The sequence below is a fragment of the Xyrauchen texanus genome, chromosome 44, assembly GCF_025860055.1.
Source record: "Xyrauchen texanus isolate HMW12.3.18 chromosome 44, RBS_HiC_50CHRs, whole genome shotgun sequence".
Classification (NCBI taxonomy): domain Eukaryota; kingdom Metazoa; phylum Chordata; class Actinopteri; order Cypriniformes; family Catostomidae; genus Xyrauchen; species Xyrauchen texanus.
Window position 1 is genome coordinate 667,091 of NC_068319.1, and position 26,910 is coordinate 694,000.

At 43.6% G+C, this 26,910-nt stretch overlaps 2 protein-coding genes across 5 annotated transcripts in view; one reads left to right on the top strand and one right to left on the bottom strand.

The window, feature by feature from the left end:
• The window catches only part of zdhhc8a (zinc finger DHHC-type palmitoyltransferase 8a), a 29,746-nt gene extending 5,271 nt beyond the window's left edge, over positions 1 to 24,475 (top strand). Inside the window, exons 2-10 of the mRNA XM_052116862.1 lie at positions 3,399 to 3,520; positions 3,651 to 3,808; positions 9,509 to 9,681; positions 9,890 to 9,992; positions 10,066 to 10,157; positions 10,241 to 10,373; positions 13,598 to 13,706; positions 13,789 to 13,880; positions 22,735 to 24,475. Coding sequence (XP_051972822.1) covers positions 3,399 to 3,520; positions 3,651 to 3,808; positions 9,509 to 9,681; positions 9,890 to 9,992; positions 10,066 to 10,157; positions 10,241 to 10,373; positions 13,598 to 13,706; positions 13,789 to 13,880; positions 22,735 to 23,661 — 1,909 coding nt within the window. The 3' untranslated portion in view covers positions 23,662 to 24,475. The remainder of the gene's footprint in view (positions 1 to 3,398; positions 3,521 to 3,650; positions 3,809 to 9,508; positions 9,682 to 9,889; positions 9,993 to 10,065; positions 10,158 to 10,240; positions 10,374 to 13,597; positions 13,707 to 13,788; positions 13,881 to 22,734) is intronic.
• Positions 1 to 26,910, bottom strand: part of LOC127636402 (transcription factor RFX3) — a 211,971-nt gene that overhangs the window by 61,490 nt on the left and 123,571 nt on the right. The window contains exon 18 of one of the 4 annotated variants that reach the window (XR_007969585.1): positions 13,250 to 13,340. The exons of 2 other annotated variants lie outside the window; for them this stretch is intronic. The gene's annotated coding sequence lies outside the window, so the exon portion shown is untranslated. Of the gene's footprint in view, positions 1 to 13,047; positions 13,341 to 26,910 lie in introns of those variants that run through there. One more of the 4 variants, XR_007969584.1, reaches the window with a different exon arrangement.

Below are 26,910 nucleotides of genomic sequence, written 5' to 3' on the forward strand. Positions count from 1 at the left end.
AATATTTGATCAGTTTCATTCTGTGTCATTTGAGTCATCATTGAGTCTGTGTCGTGTATTTGGCGCCATCTCCTGGTGGTCATATGTAACATTGTGCTTCATGTGGATTATCTAATGATCTATACATCTGATTATCTTGTGTGTGGACTCGATTGAAAGACAATCACAGACTCTAAATAATCATATGTGAGATTTTACGTTCTGTTTTTTTCTTCATGACATTATAAGCAAAAACGTGGCACTTAAGTAACACAATTATTGTCAATATAGACATATATTTAGCTGTTACTCGCTATATTTGTGTCTGTGAGTAAAACAAATAGTCTGGTTGTATTTTACTCTTTAAGATCTTTCCAACAACATGGGACACATGAATATTTGATCAGTTTGATGTTTTTACTGATTGCAATAATATGTGCAGTGCAAATGTATTTTTAATATAAATGACCAAAATGTAACACTTCTGATTTATCTGCATGTTTCAAAGCACTTGTTCAGTTTTGGTCATAATATCACATGCTTTAGAGCTTCTAATCTTTCAAACGACACTGATTTTGCATTGGTCAAGTTATTAATATTCATATCTTTTTTAGACTGGCCATTACTAATATAACTAAACTAATGTGAGTGGCATGCCAGCTGTTCTGTGTGGCACCATCAGAGTGATGGGTTGATTTTGGGAGTTTCGTTGCTCTCGGATATGCACACGGACACTAGAGTAGAGTCGAACAGAGTAGAACATGTTACGATGTGTGTACGTGTGTCTTGTCATGAGTGTCTGCAGTCACTGTGGATAAACATGTATGATAAATAACTACTGAATAAATCATCCTTGTGTTTGAGATCTGAAGTCTTGAATATCTTCAGTTCCAGTGTTGTGTGCTGTATATATATATATGCATTGATTCTGTGTTGGCGTGTCAGGTGATGAACTCTCCGCTGGGCAGATGGTCAGTGGTGGTCAGGTCTGATGGACACATCTGTGTTAATCCTTTCAGAAGAAATGAGGAACTTAAAGAGCTTTTGTCCTCAGAGAAATCAGTCCGGTTTGATGCGTGACCTACATTCCTGTAAAGCACGACACAATAAATGCAACACTGTAACGACACAATAAATGCAACACTGTAACGACACAATAAATGCAACACTGTAACGACACAATAGAACATCTTTAATAAACATGAATATGATTCAGACAGAGGCTGTTTGTGATTACACACACAACTGATTTGTGTCACGTGTCGTAATTTGGGTAAATCTCATCAATTGGGCCGATGCGGGAAACAACGCAATCACGGAATCCAGTAATAAACGGAATTAACTTTGGAATGTGGAATGTCACAGAAGTCCACAACATAGTTGGGATAATATGTATATGTTGAGATGATAATAACGTATGTTAAGATTAAATGTGCAATATAATAATAATAACAATAATATAGGCCCTACATTAATGCATTATATTTCAGCCAAGAAATTACATTTATTTTTTTGTTCTAAATATGTTTTCATCCATATTTTCATTAATACTGTGATGCTGTGCGACATTATATTTAATATTGTGTGTGTGTGTGTGTTTGTGTGCCAGTGTCTGTGCTAGTGTGTGTGTGTGCTAGTGTGTGTGTGTGTGAGTGAGTGTGTGTGTGTGTGTGTGTGTGTGTGTGTGTGTGTGTGTGTGTGTGTGTGTGTGTGCGCGCGCGCGGTGTGTGTGTGTCATGTGCGCGCGCGAGTGTATGTGTGTGTGTCAATGTGTGTGTGCGAGTGTATGTGTGTGTGTGTGTGTGTGTGTGTGTGTGTGTGTGTGTGTGTGTGTGTGTGCAAGTGTGTGTGTGTGCATGTGGAGTGTGTGTGTGTGTGTGTGTGTGCGAGTTTATGTGTGTGTGTCAGTGTGTGTGTGTGCGAGTGTATGTGTGTGTGTGTGTGTGTGTGTGTGCGAGTGTATGTATGTGTGTGTGTGTGTGTGTGTGTGTGTACAAATAATGCAATACCATAAGTTGATAACATTTCTAGACAGTTTTTTTATTATTATATGTAATTAAACTTTAAAACGTGCAATTTGGGGACAAAATAAAAGGTTTTCATAGAGTCCTACATTAAGCATATATAATGTTTTTATTATGGGGTGTAAATATGATCTGAACATGTTCTTTACCATCGAACAGAAACACAGAAGACGTTTGGGTGACTGTCAGATGTCGATATGTCTCTGTGGCGATCTTGTCGAGTCTCGGGACAGTATGAAGTGTCATTAATGTGCAGTCTTATGGATCCAACAGTTTTGTGCTCATAAACGTTGGCAGACGGTCTTTGATCCAGATTGTGTAATCTGGGGATTAATGACGTACAGATGAACCCACTGCAGTCTGTGACCTTCAGTCATTGTGTTGATGTTGTTCTGATGTGTGGAGGACAGAAAGTATGTGAGAAATGTTACATGAGGATGTGACAGACAGGACAACATATAAAGAAATATGTAAATAAAGATCAATTAATGCACATTAATCAGAATGAGTATAAAAGAATCAGAGTAAACATGTTTCAAACTTACTATAGTAAAAATGTATTTAGTGTTATGTGTGTGTGTGAGTGTGTGTGTGAGTGAGTGTATGAGAGTGTGTGTGTGTGTGAGTGAGTGTATGAGAGTGTGTGTATGAGTGAGTGTGTGTGAGTGTGTGTGTGAGTGAGTGTATGAGAGTGTGTGTGTGTGTGAGTGAGTGTATGAGAGTGTGTGTGTGTGTGAGTGAGTGTATGAGAGTGTGTGTGTGTGTGTGAGTGAGTGTATGAGAGTGTGTGTGTGTGTGAGTGAGTGTGTGTGAGTGTGTGTGTGTGAGTGAGTGTATGAGAGTGTGTGTGTGTGTGAGTGAGTGTATGAGAGTGTGTGTGTGAGTGAGTGTGTGTGAGTGTGTGTGTGAGTGAGTGTATGAGTGAGTGTGTGTGTGTGTGTGTGTGTGTGTGTGTGAGTGTATGAGAGTGTGTGTGTGTGTTTTTCACTGAGGATGTTTTAGAGTCTTACCCTGTAACATCTGTTTTTTGTTTTTTCAGCATTGTGGCTGATTTATTGATAGCATTTTGTTTGTCTTTCCCATTCATTTTCAATGGTCGGTCAATTTTGACCGCAAATATTTTTTTTACGACCACGAAAATTTGGTCAAAAATGACTGAATATCATAGGAGGGTTAAACAGTAAACATGAAACATTTTGATGAAAGATTATGAAGGCAATTTTAACGTGCAATGATTAATGATTCACAATAAAACCAGGAGCATGTATTAACAAAAGAGACATTTTTGATTTCATGGTTACGGTGGGTGACGCTTAGACTATAAGTATCAAATCTTGCCATTATAAAAACAGTAAACATGATGTTTGAGCTGTTAGCATCTCTTCTCTTCCTCAGGTGTCCTTGGCTCGCTGAGCATGTGTCTCTCGCTCTCCCACCATGTGTCGGAATCGTGTTCCTCTTTGTGATGGCAAACTTCACCATGGCAACGTTCATGGATGCCGGCGTGTTCCCGAGAGGTCAGTTGGAGTCAAGCACATGATCACTGCTGATTGTTACGCAAGCGAGGCTGTAATCGTGTGTAGACCTGATGTATAATCTCACATCAAACACCCTCTCACACATTGACGCTCTGTGTTTTAACAACAGCTCATGAAGACGAGGATAAAGACGAGGATTTCCGCGCGCCGCTCTATAAGAACGTGGAGGTGAGAGGCGTGCAGGTGCGCATGAAGTGGTGCGCTTCCTGTCACTTCTACAGGCCACCCAGATGCTCACATTGCAGCGTGTGCGACCAATGTGTCGAGGTGAGACTGTGTGTGTAAGAGTCACAAACCATGATAGAGAGATTAATTGTCTCTAATGGGTGCTCTGCAGAATATGAACACTATAACGGATAAATACAATTAGTAATTAGCCAAAAAATTTCACACTGTATCAATTATTGTGGCATCACTTTTTCAGATAAACGTCGGGCTCAGGTCGGGTAGCAGACCTCTACGAGACTACCCTGTCCACACTGTGACATGTTTTGGTCCCATACCTCTTCTCTCTCTCTTTTTACTATAACATCTGATAATATTGACAAAAAAAACCCAAACTACCCTGTGGAAAGATGTACTATAAGTGAACCCCTATGCTAATGATGTCAACAAAGGCTAATTAAAGTCAAGAGTTGGCAAACCTGGCATCCAGTTAATTGAAATGAGATTGGAGGTGTGGGTTAGAGCCACTTTCACTTATAAAAAGCACTCAAATATTTTGAGTTTGCTATTTACTAGAAGCATCTGCTGACGTGGACCATGACTCGCAAAAACATCTCAGAAGACCTCCGATCAAGAATGTTGCTTTGCATAAAGCTGGAAAGGGTTGCAAAGTTATCTGGAAGCGTTTAGATATTCATCTGTGCACAGTTAGACAAACTGTCTATAAATGGAGATGATTTAGTACTATAGATACTCTCACTAGAAGTGGCCGTTAGATATTCATCTGTGCACAGTTAGACAAACTGTCTATAAATGGAGATGATTTAGTACTATAGATACTCTCTCTAGAAGTGGCCGTTAGATATTCATCTGTCCACAGTTAGACAAACTGTCTATAATTGGAGATGATTTAGTACTATAGGTACTCTCACTAGAAGTGGCCGTTAGATATTCATCTGTCCACAGTTAGACAAACTGTCTATAAATGGAGATGATTTAGTACTATAGGTACTCTCACTAGAAGTGTCCGTTTGATATTCATCTGTCCACAGTGAGACAAACTGTCTATAAATGGAGATGATTTAGTACTATAGGTACTCTCTCTAGAAGTGGCCATTAGATATTCATCTGTCCACAGTTAGACAAACTGTCTATAATTGGAGATGATTTATTACTATAGGTACTCTCACTAGAAGTGGCCGTTAGATATTCATCTGTCCACAGTGAGACAAACTGTCTATAAATGGAGGTGATTTAGTACTATAGGTACTCTCACTAGAAGTGGCCGTTAGATATTCATCTGTCCACAGTTAGACAAACTGTCTATAAATGGAGATGATTTAGTACTATAGGTACTCTCACTAGAAGTGGCCGTTAGATATTCATCTGTTCACAGTTAGACAAACTGTCTATAAATGGAGGTGATTTAGTACTATAGGTACTCTCACTAGAAGTGTCCGTTTGATATTCATCTGCCCACAGTGAGACAAACTGTCTATAATTGGAGATGATTTAGTACTATAGGTACTCTCACTAGAAGTGGCCGTTAGATATTCATCTGTGCACAGTTAGACAAACTGTCTATAAATGGAGATGATTTAGTACTATAGATACTCTCTCTAGAAGTGGCCGTTAGATATTCATCTGTCCACAGTTAGACAAACTGTCTATAAATGGAGATGATTTAGTACTATAGGTACTCTCACTAGAAGTGGCCGTTAGATATTCATCTGTTCACAGTGAGACAAACTGTCTATAAATGGAGGTGATTTAGTACTATAGGTACTCTCACTAGAAGTGTCCGTTTGATATTCATCTGTCCACAGTGAGACAAACTGTCTATAATTGGAGATGATTTAGTACTATAGGTACTCTCACTAGAAGTGGCCGTTAGATATTCATCTGTCCACAGTTAGACAAACTGTCTATAAATGGAGATGATTTAGTACTATAGGTACTCTCACTAGAAGTGTCCGTTTGATATTCATCTGTCCACAGTGAGACAAACTGTCTATAAATGGAGATGATTTAGTACTATAGGTACTCTCTCTAGAAGTGGCCGTTAGATATTCATCTGTCCACAGTTAGACAAACTGTCTATAATTGGAGATGATTTAGTACTATAGGTACTCTCACTAGAAGTGGCCGTTAGATATTCATCTGTCCACAGTGAGACAAACTGTCTATAAATGGAGGTGATTTAGTACTATAGGTACTCTCACTAGAAGTGGCCGTTAGATATTCATCTGTCCACAGTTAGACAAACTGTCTATAAATGGAGATGATTTAGTACTATAGGTACTCTCACTAGAAGTGGCCGTTAGATATTCATCTGTTCACAGTTAGACAAACTGTCTATAAATGGAGGTGATTTAGTACTATAGGTACTCTCACTAGAAGTGTCCGTTTGATATTCATCTGCCCACAGTGAGACAAACTGTCTATAATTGGAGATGATTTAGTACTATAGGTACTCTCACTAGAAGTGGCCGTTAGATATTCATCTGTCCACAGTTAGACAAACTGTCTGTAAATGGAGATGATTTAGTACTATAGGTACTCTCTCTAGAAGTGGCCGTTAGATATTCATCTGTCCACAGTTAGACAAACTGTCTGTAAATGGAGATGATTTAGTACTATAGGTACTCTCACTAGAAGTGGCCGTTAGATATTCATCTGTCCACAGTGTGACAAACTGTCTGTAAATGGAGATGATTTAGTACTATAGGTACTCTCACTAGAAGTGGCCGTTAGATATTCATCTGTCCACAGTGAGACAAACTGTCTATAAATGGAGATGATTTAGTACTATAGGTACTCTTTCTAGAAGTGGCCGTTAGATATTCATCTGTCCACAGTTAGACAAACTGTCTATAATTGGAGATGATTTAGTACTATAGGTACTCTCACTAGAAGTGACCGTTAGATATTCATCTGTGCACAGTTAGACAAACTGTCTATAAATGGAGATGATTTAGTACTATAGGTACTCTCACTAGAAGTGGCCGTTAGATATTCATCTGTCCACAGTGAGACAAACTGTCTATAAATGGAGATGATTTAGTGCTATAGGTACTCTCACTAGAAGTGGCCGTTAGATATTCATCTGTCCACAGTGAGACAAACTGTCTGTAAATGGAGATGATTTAGTACTATATGTACTCTCACTAGAAGTGGCCGTTAGATATTCATCTGTCCACAGTTAGACAAACTGTCTGTAAATGGAGATGATTTAGTACTATAGGTACTCTCTCTAGAAGTGGCCGTTAGATATTCATCTGTCCACAGTGTGACAAACTGTCTATATATGGAGATGATTTAGTACTATAGGTACTCTCACTAGAAGTGACCGTTAGATATTCATCTGTTCACAGTGAGACAAACTGTCTATAAATGGAGATGATTTAGTACTATAGGTACTCTCACTAGAAGTGGCCGTTAGATATTCATCTGTTCACAGTGAGACAAACTGTCTATAAATGGAGATGATTTTGTACTATAGGTACTCTCTCTAGAAGTGGCCGTTAGATATTCATCTGTCCACAGTTAGACAAACTGTCTATAAATGGAGATGATTTAGTACTATAGGTACTCTCACTAGAAGTGGCCGTTAGATATTCAGCTGTCCACAGTTAGACAAACTGTCTATAAATGGAGATGATTTAGTACTATAGGTACTCTCACTAGAAGTGACCATTAGATATTCATCTGTGCACAGTTAGACAAACTGTCTATAAATGGAGATGATTTAGTACTATAGGTACTCTCTCTAGAAGTGGCCGTTAGATATTCATCTGTCCACAGTTAGACAAACTGTCTATAAATGGAGATGATGTAGTACTATAGGTACTCTCACTAGAAGTGGCCGTTAGATATTCATCTGTCCACAGTGAGACAAACTGTCTATAAATGGAGGTGATTTAGTACTATAGGTACTCTCTCTAGAAGTGGCCGTTAGATATTCATCTGTCCACAGTTAGACAAACTGTCTATAAATGGAGATGATTTAGTACTATAGGTACTCTCACTAGAAGTGGCCGTTAGATATTCATCTGTTCACAGTGAGACAAACTGTCTATAAATGGAGATGATTTAGTACTATAGGTACTCTCTCTAGAAGTGGCCGTTAGATATTCATCTGTCCACAGTTAGACAAACTGTCTATAAATGGAGATGATTTAGTACTATAGGTACTCTCACTAGAAGTGGCCGTTAGATATTCAGCTGTCCACAGTTAGACAAACTGTCTATAAATGGAGATGATTTAGTACTATAGGTACTCTCACTAGAAGTGACCGTTAGATATTCATCTGTCCACAGTTAGACAAACTGTCTATAAATGGAGATGATTTAGTACTATAGGTACTCTCTCTAGAAGTGGCCGTTAGATATTCATCTGTCCACAGTTAGACAAACTGTCTATAAATGGAGATGATTTAGTACTATAAGTACTATCTCTTTTTCATGATACAAATGTTTAATTTCGCTTAAATTTTAGGTTTCAACTTGTTAATTTGTGTTAAAATGTGTAGTTGATATGTCATTTCCATCAGTGACAGCTCGTTTTAGTACACATGGAAGTTCATAACAATATTTTTTTAACCACTCCACAGGTTTAATATCAGCAAACTATCGTTTAGGACATCTACTTTGTGCATGACAAGAGTCATTTTTCCAACAATTGTTTACAGACCGATTGTTTAACTTTTAATTGACTATAATCACAATTCCAATGGGTCAGAAGTTTATATACACTAAGTTAACTGTGCCTCTAAACAGCTTGGAAAATTCCAGAAAATGCTGGCACGATCTGGTTCATCCTTGGGAGCAATTTCCAAATGCCTGAAAGTGCCACGTTCATCTGTCCAAACAATAGTACACAAGTATAAACACCATGTGACCACACAGTCATCACACCGCTCAGGAAGGAGACGCATTCTGTCTCCGAGAGATGAACGTAGTTTGTGTGAAAAGTGCAAATCAATCCCAGAACAACAGCAAAGGATCTTGTGAAGATGCTGGAGGAAACAGGTGGACGAGTATCTAGATCCACAGCAAAACCAGTCCTATATGAACATCACCTGAAAGGCTGCTCAGCAAGGAAGAAGCCGCTGCTCCAAAACCACCATAAAAAAACCAGACTACAGTTTGCAAGTGCACATGAGGACAAAGATCTTACTTTTTGGAGTCCTCTAGTCTGATGAAACATATATTGAACTGTTTGGCTATAATGACCATCGTTATGTTAGGAGGTAAAAGGGTGAGGCTTGCAAGCCGAAGAACAGCATCCCAACTGTGAAGCATGGGGGTGCAGCAGCATGTTGTGGGGGTGCTTTGCTGCAGGAGTTACACCAGTTCTGTCTGGAGGAATGGGACAAAATTCCAGCAACTTATTGTGAGAAGTTTGTGGAAGGATCCCCAAAACATTTGACCCAAGTTAAACAATTTAAAGGCAATGCTGCCAAATACTCACAAAGTGTATGTAAACCTTTGACCCACTGGGAATGTGATGAAATAAATAAATCTTTCTACTATTATTGTGACATTTCACATTCTTAAAATAAAGTAGTGATCCAAACTGATCTCTGACAAGGAATATTTTCTACAATTAAATGTCAAGAATTGTGAAATACTGAGTTTAAATGTATTTGGCTAAAGTGTAAACTTCTGACTTCAATTGTAGCTAAATTTATGCGTTTTCTATCAAAACGTTTTCATGTGGATGTGGCCTAATAATGTTATATAATGAACGATGTATTATAAACAGCACAGTAACGCTTCATGTTTTGTAAATCTCATCAGGATTTTGATCATCATTGTCCATGGGTGAACAATTGCATCGGGAGGCGGAACTACCGTTTCTTCTTCCTGTTCCTCCTCTCTCTCACTCTTCACATGGTCGGTGTTTTCTCCGGTGGTCTCCTGTATGTCCTCGATCATCTGGAGAACTTGTGGGAGCTCCACGCTGCTGTGACGTATCCTTATTTAACTCCACGATTTAACAACGAACTGTCGCATTTCTACACTCCTACAGCTCCTTCAGCCCCGCCCCTTCTGCTATTGGCCAGACAAACTGATAGTCCCGTCCCAAACTCATGTCATTGGTTGAGCCAGAAGTTGACAAATTTATATGAATATTTTAGATGACGTTTGAAGAACTGCACCTTGACTGTGTGTGTTCAGGTTGGCGGTCATGAGCATCTCAGGTTTGCTTTTTATTCCGATCTTCGGTTTGGCATGTTTCCATCTGGTGCTCGTGGCACGGGGTCGCACGACTAATGAACAAGTAAGAGCATCTTTGATATGCACTTAAATCAGGTTTAAAACTGAATTAGCTGTTACGTAACTCTCCTTCACAGGTGACTGGAAAGTTCCAGGGAGGAGTCAATCCGTTTACACGTGGCTGCTGTGGCAATGTGCAGTTCGTCCTTTTCAGTCCCATCACTCCGAGGTGCGCTCAAAGTTTTCAGAATTCTTCAATATTTCACAATGACAGTATCACAGTGAACATCCATTCTGTTCTTTTTACGGCAGATACGCAGATAAGTTTTGCGACAGATTGCCGGTTCGCATACAGCCTCCTTTCCAACGACCAGCGTCTCATAAACCGACCGCTGTGAAGAGTGCAGACAACAACAGCATCCAGAACCAAATCCTGCCAGAGAAGGTGATTTCAGACTCATCTCTCTCTGGATGATTTAGTTTATTCAGATTTTATTTGTGGTCAATCACCAAACCACATAATGACCTGCATTTAACACCACCTCACTTAGTTTTACAGAGTTTATGGAGAGTACAAAGATCATGTGAATGTAGATAGTGTAGTGTATAGAGGATCCGTTTTGCCATTCTCTCAGGCCGGGGAGCCCTCGGCATTACGTACACCCCCTTTTTCCCTGGGGAGGGGCATGCCTTCCACCCCGTCTGCCAGCAGGTCATCCCCGTCTACCTGGATGAGGGAGGGGACAAGGAGAAGGAAACCAAAAAAAGTGTGGCACCTACACGCCGTAACGGCGATCGTGCCAAATTAACAAAACATTTAAAAAAAGAAAGGGAAACACGGAGCGGCAGTGGGAGAGAGAGATAAAAAAAAAAAAACACTTACTCGCTGGTTCTCCGATATGCCGTAGCTTGGTCCTGCGCCACTCCTCCACCCTCTAATGGACGACAGCCATGCCTCCTCGGGCGGATCGGAGGCAGACCTCCGGCCCCTGGTGGATGGAACGCCCTGCCACGTTTTTTGTGGACGGTAGGGGTCTCCCCCACCCCTGGCAGCGGTAACCATTCTATCGGGAAGACACGCAGGCTTGAGTGAAGTTTAAGATGCCATTTATTTGATAGATGTAAACCAGAAAGTAATGTCTCTCTCTTTGGTGTAGGCCCCGTCCGGCGGTCTGATGGAGTTGTACCCGGAACCGTCATGTCCTGCCGGAGATAGGAGGCAGGGGCGAGGAGCCTACCCCTGTGCGGGACGGGGCTCAACTGGTGGTGGTGGGGTGGTGGAGGTTGCAGTGTTAGCACACCGAACCAGCAATGTGATAGATTGTGAGCGGACTTATAAAGCAATGGCTTATGTGCGATTGGCTAGGAAATACCCATCTAATGATGTGATGATGTACACCTGCTAGTCTTCCCGCTAGAACTATGCTGCGCTTCCATTTCCAGGCTGTTGGTTGGGAGCCCCTCCTCCCCTCATGGTCAGCCACCATTCCTCCGCTTCCAGTCGGCCAGGCTCCTCCGTCCACCGGCGGATGGCCGCGGCTGCTCTGTTGGGGTGGATGTTAGCGCCGAGAACTCCACTAAGGTGCATCCCTCCTCCTTCCTGGGTTTCAGCACCAGTGTAAAGGGGTTAATGCAAAGGAGGTAGAGAGAACTAGCTTGACCATATAAATAATATATTTATTATAAACTGAACCAAAAAGACATACACACAGGTGTTGGACAGCTGTCCGTAAATCTCTCTCTCTGATGCACTGCTGTCTTCGGTTGGTCTTAATCCCTCTCGAGGGATAATTAGCCTGATTATGGGCCAGGTCTGCGGAATCATGAACCAGCCGCGCCCTCCGCCCTTCCACAACATCATAATGGCTTGTCATGTAAAATAAGTTCACACTGTAAATATATATTATAAAATGAATTTTTAAAGCTCTTTTATTTTATTTTTTTGTGGTGTGCATGAATGTATTGTAATGCTGATTGAGAGATATTCCTCAAACTGTTGTATCATATTTAATACATTGATTTTAAAGCAGGTTTTTTTTTTTATAAAATAATATACAACATTTTAACCAAGCACAAGTTGCTTCTATTCAGCAAAAACTCATTTTACAATATCAGTAACAATATAATCATTACTGTTACTTTTAACTTTATTAAACTCAGCTGTCATTTATTCCAACATAAGAGTCACTTTTCATTTTAAATAGATCGATATAAACATTGAAACATCTTTTCCTCAAATAACCACTAGATGGTGCCATAAACACGTGAAACATACATACCATAGATTGTTTGGCTCATCAGCTTGAACAGAGAGTGAAATAGGAGATGTCAAACGTTATGTATAATATTTGATACACCGTGTTATAGGGATAAAAGTAATTTTGAATAATTAATTTAAAAGAACTGACTCAAAAGAACGATTCGCTCACAAAACTGATATAACTGGATTGCAAGCAACGTCTTGCTTATTAAAAATATTTTAGAGCAGTGAAATTTGTAACGCCCAATGCGCTCGAAGTCCTCGTGGTGGTGTAGTGACTCGCCTCAATCCGGGTGGTGGAGGATGAATCTCAGTCGCCTCCACGTCTGAGACCGTTAATCCGCGCATCTTATTTCGTTGTTGAGCGCGTTACCGTGGAGACGTAGCACGTGTGGAGGCTTCACGCTATTCTCCGCGGCATCCACGCACAACTCACCACACGCCCCACCGAGAGCGAGAACCACATTATAGCGACCACGAGGAGGTTACCCCATGTGACTCTACCCTCCATAGCAACCGGACAATTTGGTCACTCAAACTTACGACTCCACGTGTGATAGTCAACGTTAATACTCGCTGAGATACACAGACCCCCCGAAAGCAAAAAGTTTTAAAAAAACGTTTCATAATTTAAAAGAAATATATTTATTTTTAAACCTCCTGAGACCCCAGCGTAACAGCCGTGTACATTTTCCATTCGCCTTTTTGATTTGTAACTATTAGCACCTAATAAACATTAGTTTTCCTAATAATGTATGTCCTCATATGTGGACAGTGGGACTAAGTTGTGAAATTTTAAATAACACTAATCTATACACTTAACTGCATCAAGAGCTATAGGATACTCCCTTGCTCCCTATTTAGTGCATGACTTAACCTCCAGTGTGCTGTCTGTCTGCACTGGTCTCAGAACAGTTATAGGAGAGCTATAGGATGCTCCCTTGCTCCCTATTTAGTGCATGAGTTAACCTCCAGTGTGCTGTCTGTCTGCACTGGTCTCAGAACAGTTATAGGAGAGATATAGGATGCTCCCTTGCTCCCTATTTAGTGCATGACTTAACCTCCAGTGTGCTGTCTGTCTGCACTGGTCTCAGAACAGTTATAGAGAGCTATAGGATGCTCCCTTGCTCCCTATTTAGTGCATGACTTAACCTCCAGTGTGCTGTCTGTCTGCACTGGTCTCAGAACAGTTATAGGAGAACTATAGAAAAATAAGCATTATTCCAAATACATTCATCATAATTGTAATATAAAATATGGGCGTTAATTAAAAAAGGGGATCTGGTATGCGTCAACTACTCCATTATATGCATCTCAAACCTATCGTAACACTATATTAATTATTGGTGTCTATAGTATTGAGCGTTTATGAGCTGGTGTAACTTTTACATGTATGTTGCGTGTGTTAGTCTGTAGATGAAGTAGATGTTCCTGATAATAAACGATTGAGCGCTCCACCGCCGCTGCCCCCGAAACCAGATCCAGTCCTGCTCAAGAACCATCTAGCTGCTTTGGAAGGTGCGTGGTCATGTGTAAGTCTGTAAATATTCTCACTGAACACCAAATAATGTCATTCTTTTCTCATTTTGCTTCATTAAAGAGAGTTTGCGCCATTCTCGGACCGCAATGTCTTCAGCACACAGGATCAATAAACTTCACACCTCAGAATCGCCCACAAGATTGCTGTACCAGGTGAAAATACTCATATAAGATCTGTTTCAACACTTATTGAGCTGTCTAGAGTGTATGTGTGTGTGTGTGTGTGTGTGTGTGTGTGTGTGTGTGTGAGTGTGAGCGTGTATTTATCACTTTGTGGGGACCAAATGTCCCCATGAGGATAGTAAAACCCGAAATGTTTGACCTTGTGAGGACATTTTGTCGGTCCCCATGAGGAAAACAGCTTATAAATCATACTGTGGTAGCGGGGGCGTGGTCAAGCGCCCGTCCGGGAGAGAAAAGCGGTAAGGGCGCTCACACCTGAGCTAAATTATGTCTAACACCTGTGTCTAATTGCAGTAGTGTGAGGAGAGCGGGATAAAAAGCAGCAGCAACCGAGCCTCAGGGAGAGAGAACCCGACGCCAACACAGAGAAAAGTTACACTGTATATAGTGACTGATTGATAACAAGTAAAATTAAAAAGAATCCTACCTTTGAAGTCAATGCTGTTTCGTGTCTTCCTTAGTGGAAAAGCTTCACACTGGTGCAGAAACCCGGGACCTAGAAAATTTTCTACAAATTATGGAACAGAGTCGCCCCATAGAGTCCTCCCAGCTGGCGGAAGTCCTCCAGTCCCTCGCTACACTCCATCAGGGCCACCAACAGTCCCTGCTTGAGCTCCGGCAAGACCAGGATCGTCGGTTCTTCGAGATCATGCGGGCTCAAGCAGAGGACCGGCTCACAATCCGGAGCCTCCTCACCCAGGAGGCCGCTCCAGCCGCAGCCGCGACCCCGGACACCCGCGCCACATTACCCCCACCCGCGTTACAGAAGATGGGGCCGGCAGATGATCCAGAGGCGTTCATCGATTTGTTTGAACGTACGGCGGAAATTTGGGGGTGGCCCCAAGACCAGTGGGCAGCCCGTCTAGTCCCTCTCTTGTCCGGGGAAGCACAACTCGCGGCGCAACAACTGCCGGCAACAAGCCTCCTGGCTTATGCAGACCTGAGGAGAGCCATCCTGCAACGGGTTGGTCGGAGCCCGGAAGGAAATCGCCAGCTCTTCCGGGCTATGAAGCTGGATAAGATCGACCGCCCGTTCGCGTTCGCCCAGCGCCTCCGTGATGCCTGTCGGAGGTGGCTGCTTGCGGGGGACCGCGGTGTCGAGGGACTGGTCGATCAGGTGGTGCTGGAGCAGCTTGTTCAGCGTTTGCCCAAGAAAACGGCGGAGTGGGTCCAGTGCCACCGCCCGGCGTCGCTGGAGGAAGCCGTACAACTCGCGGAGGACCACATGGCGGCGATTCCAAGGGCGGATGAGCCCTCTCTCTCTCTCTCTCCTTCCCCTGTGCCCTCCCCTGTGTTTTTCCCCTCCCCTCTTCCCTCTCGCTCTGCTCTCTCCCCAGGGTCCGTTACTGCCCCGCGCAGGCGTGGAGGGTTCGTGAGACCAACTTCCCGACCGTGGGAGAACCCGCCTACCCCGTACTCGTCCTTCAGCCGCTCTCCTCCTCAGGTGGGGGCTCCCGCCAGCACGGGTGCGGCCGTGGCGCCTGGGCCGGTCTACTGGAGGTGCGGCGACCCGGACCACTTCCGGGATCAGTGTCCGCTAATGGAAATAGGGACGGTGGTGCGGGTCTCCGATGTCCCGCAGGCTGCCCCCGATCGGGCTGGAGCGTACCGGATTCCGGTAAGGATCCAGGGGGGTACATACCAAGCTTTGTTGGATACCGGCTGTAATCAGACCACCATCCACCAACGCTTGGTTCAACCCGGGGCTCTGGGCTCAGCTAAACTGGTGAGGGTGAGGTGTGTGCATGGGGATATTCACAACTATCCCGTGGTGACTTTGGCGATCAAATTCCGGGGAGAAAAACATAGTGTGGAGGCAGCGGTTAGTTCCCGCCTCACCCATCCGCTAATTTTGGGTACTGATTGGCCGAATTTTAGAAAGTTATTGGAGGGAGTTTGTGCGGATGGGTCCTGCATGAAAGTGAAGGGATGTGTGATGTGCGATGCTTTGGCGGGAGGCGGAGCCGGGCCGTCCTCGGCTGCTCGAATGACGAGGAAGGGGCGAGGTTGTCGCCCCTCCTCTCCGGAATTCCGGAGGGGACTTCCCTTGGAGCAGTCGCGGGATGAAACCCTTAAGCACGCTTTTGACCAAGTGAGAGTAATCGATGGTCAACAACTCCGGCCGGGTGTCGCCGTTTCATATCCGTATTTTTCGCTTATTAAAGATCGGTTATACAGAGTGACGCAGGACGCTCAAACAAAGGAGGAAGTAACGCAGTTATTGATTCCACGGAGCCGCCGGGAAATGGTTTTCCAGGCGGCTCACTATAATCCTATGGCCGGTCACCTAGGGGAACGGAAAACACTTCTCCGTCTAATAGCCCGTTTCTATTGGCCGGGCATTGGCGGTGACGTCCGCAGGTGGTGTGCGGCGTGCCATGAATGTCAGCTGGTAAACCCACCGGCCACCCCAAAAGCGCCATTGCGCCCTCTACCATTAATCGAGGTCCCCTTCGAAAGAATTGGGATGGACCTCGTCGGGCCATTAGAACGGTCAGCACGCGGACATCGCCGTGTTAGTCCTAGTGGATTACGCGACGCGATATCCGAAACAGTGCCTCTGAGCAACATCTCCGCACGTAGTGTTGCAGGGGCACTCTTCAAGATAATCTCCGGGTGGGGATTCCGAAAGAAATCCTCACCGATCAAGGCACGACTTTTATGTCACTGAACACTCCGCGAACTTTACGAGCTCTTGGGCATTAAATCGATTCGCACTAGCGTTTACCATCCACAGACTGATGGCCTAGTGGAACGATTTAATAAAACACTCAAGAACATGATTCAGTAAATTGCATACACGATGACGCTTAGAAATTGGGATAAGTGGCTAGACCCCTGTTGTTTGCAGTACGAGAGGTCCCACAAGCCTCCACAGGGTTCTCCCCGTTTGAGCTGCTGTACGGGCGATGCCCCGCGGTGTCCTTGACGTCATCCGTGGCGTGGGAGGAGGGACCTTCTAATAGCAAAAATGAAATTCAGTTCGTTCTCGATCTTAGAGCAAAACTCCACACACTGGGGCGATTAACACAGGAGAATTTGCTCCAAGCTCAAGAACGCCAACGCCGGCTGTATGACAGGGGTGCGCGGCTACGGGAATTTGCACCGGGAGATAAGGTACTTGTATTACTCCCAACATCGAGCTCTAAATTACTCGCCAAGTGGCAAGGACCCTTTGAGGTCACACGACGAGTAGGGGATCTCGATTATGAAGTTATACGTACCGATAGAGGGGCGACGTCAAATTTATCACCTCAACCTCCTGAAATTATGGAGGAGGAGGCGGCCTCTGTGACGTTGGCCACAGTAGTTCCGAGAGGGTGGAGCTCGGACCGGAGGTAAACAAAAACTACAATTTTAACACTCCGGTTACTTGTGGAGACCAACTCTCACTGCGGCAACTCACAGAGGTTTCCGAATTACAAAAGGAATTTGCGGATGTGTTTTCCCCTCTACCGGGCCGTACAAACATCATACAGCACCACATCGAGACCAAGCCGGGTGCGGTGGTGCGTTGCCGTCCTATCAGCTTACCCGAACATAAAAAGAAAATAGTACGGGAGGAATTAGATGCGATGCTTGATATGGGCGTAATAGAGGAATCCCACAGTGATTGGTCCAGCCCGGTTGTTCTTGTTCCCAAGAGTGATGGGTCTGTTCGATTCTGTGTGGATTACAGAAAAGTCAACGCGGTGTCTAAATTTGACGCGTACCCAATGCCCCGTGTTGATGAACTGCTCGATCGGTTAGGTTCTGCTCGATTTTATTCGACCTTGGATTTAACAAAGGGTTATTGGCAGATCCCCTTGACACCAATGTCCCGTGAGAAAACAGCCTTCACTACGCCGTTTGGATTACACCAATTTGTGACGCTTCCTTTCGGTTTGTTTGGGGCTCCGGCCACGTTTCAGCGACTCAGATCCTCAGACCGCACACCGCGTACGCCACTGCCTATTTGGATGATATTATCATTTATAGCAATGATTGGCAGCGGCACATGCAACATCTGAGGGCCGTCCTGAGATCGCTGCGGCGGGCGGGGCTCACAGCAAACCCTAAGAAGTGCGCGATTGGGCGTGTGGAGGTACGGTATCTGGGGTTCCACTTGGGCCAGGTGCGTCCCCAAATTGATAAGACCGCGGCGATTGCGACTTGCCCTAGACCTAAGACCAAAAAGGGGGTGAGGCAGTTCCTGGGGCTGGCTGGCTATTACAGACGGTTTGTGCCTAATTATTCGGATATCACCAGCCCGCTGACTGACCTCACTAAAAAGGGGGCTCCAGACCCGGTCCAATGGTCAGAGCAGTGCCAACAGGCATTTACTCAGATTAAAGCTGCACTTTGTGGGGGGCCGCTGTTGCATACACCTAACTTCTCTCTCCCCTTTGTATTACAGACGGACGCTTCAGACAGAGGGCTGGGGGCCATACTCTCACAGGTGGTGGAGGGAGAGGAGCGCCCGGTGCTGTACATTAGCCGGAAGCTCTCCCTGAGGGAGACTAAGTACAGCACCGTAGAGAAGGAGTGTCTGGCCATCAAGTGGGCGGTCCTCACCCTCCGATACTACCTGCTGGGGCGGGCCTTCACCCTCTGCTCGGATCATGCCCCACTGCAGTGGCTCCACCGCATGAAAGATACTAACGCCCGGATCACCCGTTGGTATCTGGCACTCCAGCCTTTTAAGTTCAAGGTGATCCACAGACCGGGGGTGCAGATGGCTGCTGCGGACTTCCTCTCCAGAAATGGGGGAGTGGTAGGCAGGCCGGATGACGCCCGGCCTGAGTCGGGCGGTGGGGGTATGTGGCAGCGGGCGTGGTCAAGCGCCCGTCCGGGAGAGAAAGCGGTAAGGGCTCACACCTGAGCTAAATTATGTCTAACACCTGTGTCTAATTGCAGTAGTGTGAGGAGAGCGGGATAAAAAGCAGCAGCAACCGAGCCTCAGGGAGAGAGAACCCGACGCCAACACAGAGAAAAGTTACACTGTATATAGTGACTGATTGATAACAAGTAAAATTAAAAAGAATCCTACCTTTGAAGTCAACGCTGTTTCGTGTCTTCCTTAGTGGAAAAGCTTCACACATACTAAATTATGTTTTTTGAAAATGTAAAAATGCAGAATGTTTTCTGTGAGGGTTAGGTTTAGGGGTAGGGTTAGGTTTAGGGGATAGAATATAAAGTTTGTACAGTATAAAAACCATTATGTCTATGGAAAGTCCCCATAAAACATGGAAACACTACATGTGTGTGTGTGTGTGTGTGTGTGTGTTACTGCCTATTCACAGTGGAGCGTCTCAAGTTAGTCACTTATGAGGTTCCATTTGGGGCCGTTCACACAGGACGCGTTGATTCATGCTGTTGCTTTCAGCAGCTCATGCTACGAGAGCATCATTTTTAAGATGTCATGTTCATTTAAAAGAACTTTAACTTTTACAGACGTGACGAGGGTCAGAAATGAACAGGGCTTGTGCCAAAAAAGCCATTGAAGTGGACCAAAACGCCCCCAAAATGTATCGTTTTTTTTATTATTATCTGGCATGCATGTGTTGATAACGTTCATCTCTTTATTCGTTTTATATGCTAACATTATAGGCAAAATACACATTGTGCAGTTCAGAGATCGTGCACTTGTGTAAGTACTGAAACATGCCTGTTGAGACTGTAACGGAAATAAATATATAAATAAAATAAATAAATATTGAATTACAAATTGATAATTGGAATCGAATTTAATCAAACTGGGAAACCAGTGCCAATACTCTACAAATATTAGTATGTATTCATATTTAATTTGATTGGTGACAGCCTACAGTATCTCATTTATCAGATCAAATTAATTGATTAAATTAATATATTTGACATAAAAGGATGACACACGGCAACGTTAGAAAAGTCGCCCTTATAAGACACCTTCATTCTGTGTGAACGGCCCCTTGTAAGGCAGCTCACGTTTTCTTAACCAGTATTTTTGACTTGTTTTCCATTGAAAATATCTAAACATCCTTAAAAACAAGATTAATTTGCTTGAGAATGAACATTGCGCACTGTTTTAAAAGAATATATCTTAACGTCACACATCCTGTGCCATAATTGCAAAATAATTGGTCTCATTTTTCAGAGAACCCCCCAAATAAAATAAAATAACTCATAATTATTCATAAATAATATTGTGTGTATTTATAATAATAAAAAAAAAAATTGTAGTCTTAATTTTGTAAGCATGTAATTCTGGTTCTGTTCACTCAAACTCACTTTGAAAAGTCCCATTTTATTCCACTAGATGATAGAAAACACTCGAAAAAAGATTTTTCCTCCATCACATTCCATCACAATACACAGATGTGAACTGTAGGGGGCGCTCTAACACATTATACCCCTCACAGATGTGAACTGTAGGGGGCGCTCTAACACATTTTACCCCTCACAGATGTGAACTGTAGGGGGCGCTCTAACACATTATACCCCTCACAGATGTGAACTGTAGGGGGCGCTCTAACACATTATACCCCTCACAGATGTGAATTGTAGGGGGCGCTCTAACACATTTATCCCTCACAGATGTGAACTGTAGGGGGCGCTCTAACACATTTTATCCCTCACAGATGTGAACTGTAGGGGCGCTCTAACACATTTATCCCTCACAGATGTGAACTGTAGGGGGCTCTAACACATTTTACCCCTCACAGATGTGAACTGTAGGGGGCGCTCTAACACATTATACCCCTCACAGATGTGAACTGTAGGGGGCGCTCTAACACATTTTATCCCTCACAGATGTGAACTGTAGGGGGCGCTCTAACGCATTATACCCCTCAGAGATGTGAACTGTAGGGGGCGCTCTAACACATTTTATCCCTCACAGATGTGAACTGTAGGGGGCGCTCTAACGCATTATACCCCTCAGAGATGTGAACTGTAGGGGGCGCTCTAACACATTTTATCCCTCACAGATGTGAACTGTAGGGGGCGCTGTAACACATTATACCCCTCACATATGTGCTCGTCCATAGACATTCAGTCTAATGTTCAGTTCAAGCAACACCCTCATTATTTCATTGAATATCTCGGCCTCTGAGTGGACTACAAGCTCAATCTAGGTGTCATTAGAAAGCCGAGATGCTCCCCATTGTGATGCAGTATATAATCATTTATCATCGATAGAAGAAAACATATTTTCTGATGATTTGTTTTGCACTCCTTTCTTTCTGGATGGCATATTTAGTTCTGGGCATCTTAGATATAACATTGGATTATTCACACAAGCAAACTCACAGACAAGTAAACAATGGCTCATTTTATAGAGAACATGCTAAAGTAAAAGCAGATATAAAGTTTTTATCTATTCAAGGTTTACAGCAGCAGTTATCAGAGCATAAACGAGACATTTGTATTTGATGACATACAGAAATCATATTTCACTTTGATTCTTTTGAACATCTTTTGAACTGTGTTATAAATAAACTATACAGTCACATTCCTGAGAATGAGAGCTTTCATGTGATATATGACTTGCCCATTTATGTGCCAAGTGCCTTTTATTTGAATATAAATATTTCTACCCCTTACCTCTAGGGGGCTCTCATTTGCGACGTGAATTTTTCAGACTTTATTTTGTTATTTTAAGTAACATAAATGCAGAAGTGATGTTTATCTCTGAAAAGTTCAGATTCTAAGCTTTGAAATGACCCCTCATATGCCTGATCTTATGTACACGGAGACATTAACCTTTGAAGCGTAAACATTTTTGATGATTTAGCGCCCCCTTTTGACCCGCAAAAGCACAAATCTATAAAAATGTATTGAAACTTACTTCTAACTTATGAAAGTCTTAATATCGTCTACAATTTTGGTATAAGATAAATATATCTTGTTTTAAATATTTTTAAATATTATTGTCAGTATTTTTGTCTGGTTTTCTTGTAAAGAAAAATATTTTTGCAGAGTTGTTCAGGGAATATTCCGGGTTCAATGCAAGTCATTGGGGTTTAATCTGTAAACATTAAAATACTGTTTCAAAAGTATAAACACAAGACATAAACAATATGTGTGTTAACATGATTTTACTGTCATTAAATCACTTAATAACCACATCTGTGGAGAGATAGAGATACATTTATGACTTTGTTGCCATGACGACGCAACACTGTAAATCTTAAAACAACGATTTAAACAACTTTACAGCTCAAATAATACACAATAATTAATTGTGTGCTTTTCTAAAATAATAAGTGTCACATTTCTGACTTTAAACCATCCAAAAATTGCCCCCATTGACTTCCATTGGAAGAGTCTCACTGGAACACACATTTGAAGAAAAGGAGGAACGAGTCGAAATTAATTTCTGTGTTAATAATCAACATTATGACACAAATACTGTCCATTGAGATTAACTTGGATATTAACAACAATACATAAAAAACGGCAAAACAATTTTGTTATCCAGTATTTTTCATTACAAATGTGTAAACGTCCCTGTGGAGCGGAGGGGGGCGGGGCCGGGTCGGAATATCGCATGCCCGGTCCCCAATCGGCCTGATGAGGCGCGCGAGGGATAAAGGAGGCCGGTGGCAATGGTTAGAGAGAGAGAGAATTACGGACATGTCCGTCATGTGTGTGTTTGTGTCCTTGTTTACCTCCAGACCGAGCTCTGCCCTCTCTCGAACCATCGTCACCGGCCGCCTTTATCCCTTTAACCCGGCCCCGCCCCCCCTGGGGTTTATATTGTGTATATATACATTAATATTGAATACACATTACTGGAAAACACTATAAAAATATTGATTATTCTTAGATGTTGCATTAAAGTTTCCTTCATTTATCCGTGTAGATCGGGAAGAGGAATTCTCCGCTGGGATCTCAGGATGACCTGTCTGAACCGCGTCTGATACAGTCTGAGAATCAAACCGCCGTCTCGACACGCCTGCAGTCCAGCACGCTGACTCTCAATTTCCACTCGCTGAGTTTTAAACACGCCAACCGCCGCCGAGGAACTCTGGGTCCCCATCCGACCCCCAGCCCCCTCAGCAGCCGAGAGAGCAGCCTATCGTCCGACAGTCTGCTGCGGACGGGCGAGGTCGCCCAGCGAGGGGTGCATCCTGTGGCGTACCAGACACCGTTCCTGCCCGTCGATCCCGGTCTCTCCAGGGGTCCCGTCGACATGCAGTGGATTCCAGTGCATACCTGCAGCCCGGTGTTCATGAATATCAGCCGACATTCCCCACAGCACCGCGAGCCGTCGCCCGCTCACTACGACAGCCTCCCCAAACCGGTAATGAGCTCCATTCAGGAGCGACGAGAGTTGGACGACAAAGACAAGCCAGCACCGGGTTTCCCGCAGGTGTCGCTCGCTCTCAGGCAGGACATCGGCATCTACGACATGCCCAGCAGACGCAGCCTGCCACACGATTTCCGAGGGCCTTCGTCTCGTGGTCCCACCCCGCCGGCGTACGGCTCCCGGGAGTTTCTTCTGAGCAGTGCGGCATACGGTTACGGCAGCAGAACGCATCTCTCCTCCTCTTCATCTTCCTCGCTCACCCGTGCTCCCAGGACCACCGGTTCGCCGCTTCATTTCAACGCTGGGCTGCAGGGTCGCTCGCTCTCCCCTTCGATCTACCGCTCCCTGGAACGCCAGTCGCAGGTTCCGTCCTCCGCATTCCTGTCTGCTCTTCCGACTTCCTCCTACGGACAGCAGAAGGCGCTGGCGTTTATCGCGACCACAGAGAGGACAGATCTGCACCCAAACATGGAGTCTTGATTCCTATAAACATATGAGTGTGTCTGTTTAGAGACGGGGTTCCCAAGGTCACGGAAAACCTGGAAATATCAAGGAATTTCCCACCAAGTGGCTTGGCTGCGCTGTGAAGAACAAAAACACCTTCAGCCACGTAAAATTACGATTTTATTGTCCGTGTTTTGTAGCTTTTAGTTCATGTAACTTTTTGCCGATACACACAGATCAAGAATATTGATGACTCATCTTGCACTACACAGACTTTTGCCCAATCAAATAATCTCTAGAATGAGAATGCCCCTCCCCTAATTAATATTAATTATAAAATAGGGAATACATTAACAGAGGAAAGAAACCTGTCAGGCTAATAAACAGACGTTACATCAGGACTTTTCAATCATCCGTACGTCACTGTATTTTCTAGTTAAGCTCAACTATTAATTAATTTGCTAAAGTTGTGCAGATGTGCTGATATTCCACGTTTATATTCTATACATTTGTAATGTTCTATGAGCAAAGAGATTATATTAATGCACCGAGAGAGCTTCATTCTGCGTTATTGTAATGGATGAATGATCATTTAAATGAATATCGAAGTATTTGTTTCTTGTTTGTTGTGTAGTGTAAGTGTTGCAGTGCTGTGTTTTATATGTAGTTTATTAGTTAATAAAGTTGGATGTTTTTACTAAAAAAAGTATTCGGCTATGTTCTTGTGTGCCGTGTAGTTTGGGCTTTTGAACATAACATTTGGAAATGTTCTCGTCTGCTGTGCGCAACAGGACCTGGCAGTTGCACAATTGACATACATTTGATTGATACTGTAGCATGTTTAAGATGATGTGCGAGTGTTCTAATGTTTTCAATGCACTGGTGATGTGTGTGTGTGTGTGAGTGTGTGTGAGTGTGTGTGTGTGTGTGTGTGTGCGAGTGTGTGTGAGAGTTTGTGCGAGTGCGTGCGTGCGTGAGTGTGTGTGTGTGTGTGTGTGTGTGTGTGTGTGTGTGTGTGTGTGAGTGTGAGTGTAAGTGTAAGTGTGAGTGCGCGAGCGTGAGTGTGAGTTTCAGTGTGTGTGTGTGAGAGTGTGTGCGAGTGCACGAGTGTGTGTGTGTGAGAGTTTGTGCGAGTGCGTGAGTGTGTGTGTGTGTGTGTGTGTGTGTGTGTGTGAGTGTAAGTGTAAGTGTGTGTGCGCGAGCGTGAGTGTGAGTTTCAGTGTGTGTGTGTGAGAGTGTGTGCGAGTGCGCGAGTGTGAGAGTGTGTGTGTGAGAGTGTGTGCGAGTGCGCGAGTGTGAGAGTGTGTGTGTGAGAGTGTGTGCGAGTGCGCGAGTGTGAGTGTGTGTGTGTGTGAGAGTGTGTGCGAGTGCGCGAGTGTGAGAGTGTGTGTGTGAGAGAGTGAGTGTGTGACTGTGTGTGTGTGTGTGTGTGAGAGTGAGTGTGTGACTGTGTGTGTGTGTGTGAGTGTGACTGTGTGTGTGTGTGTGTGTGTGTGTGTGTGTGAGTGTAAGTGTGAGTGTAAGTGTAAGTGTGAGTGTAAGTGTAAGTGTGAGTGCGCGAGCGTGAGTGTGAGTTTCAGTGTGTGTGTGTGTGTGTGTGTGAGAGTGTGTGCGAGTGCGCGAGTGTGAGAGTGTGTGTGTGTGAGAGTGAGTGTGTGACTGTGTGTGTGTGTGTGTGTGTGTGAGTGTGACTGTGTGTGTGAGTGTGACTGTGTGTGTGTGTGAGTGTGAGTGTGAGTGTGACTGTGAGTGTGTGTGTGTGTGTGAGAGAGAGAGTGTGTGTGTGGGTGTGTGTGAGAGAGAGAGTGTGTGTGGGTGTGTGTGAGAGTGAGTGTGTGTGTGAGAGAGAAAGCACGTGTGTGTGTGTGTGTGTGTGTGTGTGTGTGTGTGTGTGAGAGAGAGAGCACGTGTGTGTGTGTATGTGTGTGTGTGTGTGTGTGTGTGTGTGAGAGAGAGAGTGTGAGTGTGTGTGAGAGTGAGCGTGAGACTGTGTGTGTGTGTATATGTGTGTGTGTGTGTGTGTGTGAGTGAGAGAGTGTGTGTGTGTGTGTTTGAGAGAGAGAGAGTGTGTGTGCGAGTGCGTGCGTGTGTGTGAGTTTCAGTGTGTGTGTCAGTGTGTGTGTGTGTGTGTGTTTTTGTGATATACCAGGACAATTTTGTAAGTTATAAACTGGTAATTACAAGGTTATTATGCTATAAATGTGATTTATGAGGACATTTCTAGTGTCCCCATAATTCAAATCGCTTAAAAATCATACTAAACAATGTTTTATTGAAAATGTAAAAATGCAGAAGGTTTTCTGTGAGGGTTAGGTTTAGGGGTTGTGTTAGGTTTAGAGGATAGAATCTATAGTTTATACAGTATAAAAGTCATTATGTCTATGGAAAGTCCTCATAATGATAGGTAGACCAACATGTGTGTGTGTGTGTGTGTGTGTGTGTGTGTGTGTGTGTGTGTGTGTGTGTGTGTGTGTGAGAGAGAGAGAAAGAGAGAGAGAGAGCGTGAGTGTGTGTGTGTGTGAGAGAGAGAGAGAGAGAGAGAGAGAGCGTGAGTGTGTGTAGTGCAGGGGGTGTGTGAGACAGAAATTGAACACATTTTGAGAGAGAATTGTTCTTTAGCTTTGTGTAGTCTGTTACCTGTTGAACGGTGAAGAATAAATCTCACCACTGCTCACGTTCATAAATAGTGATTGACAGTATTGTAGTAGCGTATGTTATATTACAATGTGATGTTATGCTTGGAATTTTTTTTTTTTTTTTTGCAGAAACCTGCTTAAACTCGTTAAAATACTGTTTTGAGGACATCCGCTATATAGTGTTTAAAGTATTCCATCCCAGATAGAAACATTTCTTAAAGGGATAGTACACCCAAAAAATGGAAATTCTCTCATCATTTATTCACCCTCATGTCATCCCAGATGTGTGACTTTCTTCTGCCGAACACAAGTGAAGATTATTAGAAGAATATTTCAGCTCTGTAGATACAATGCAAGTGAATGGTGACCAGAACGATGAAGCTCCAAAAAGCACAAAAAAGGCAGCATAAAAGTAATCCATAAAACTCCAGTGGTGTAATGCATGACTTCAGAAGTGATATGAGAGGTTTGGGTGAGAAAAAGATAAATATTTTAGTCCTTTTTTAACTCTAAATCTCCACTTTCACATTATTGTCTTTTTTTGGTAATTAGCATTCTTCATGCATTTAGCCATCTGCTGGTCAAAGGTGGATATTTATAGTAAAGAAGGACTTAAATGTTGATGCCCACACACACACACACACACTCT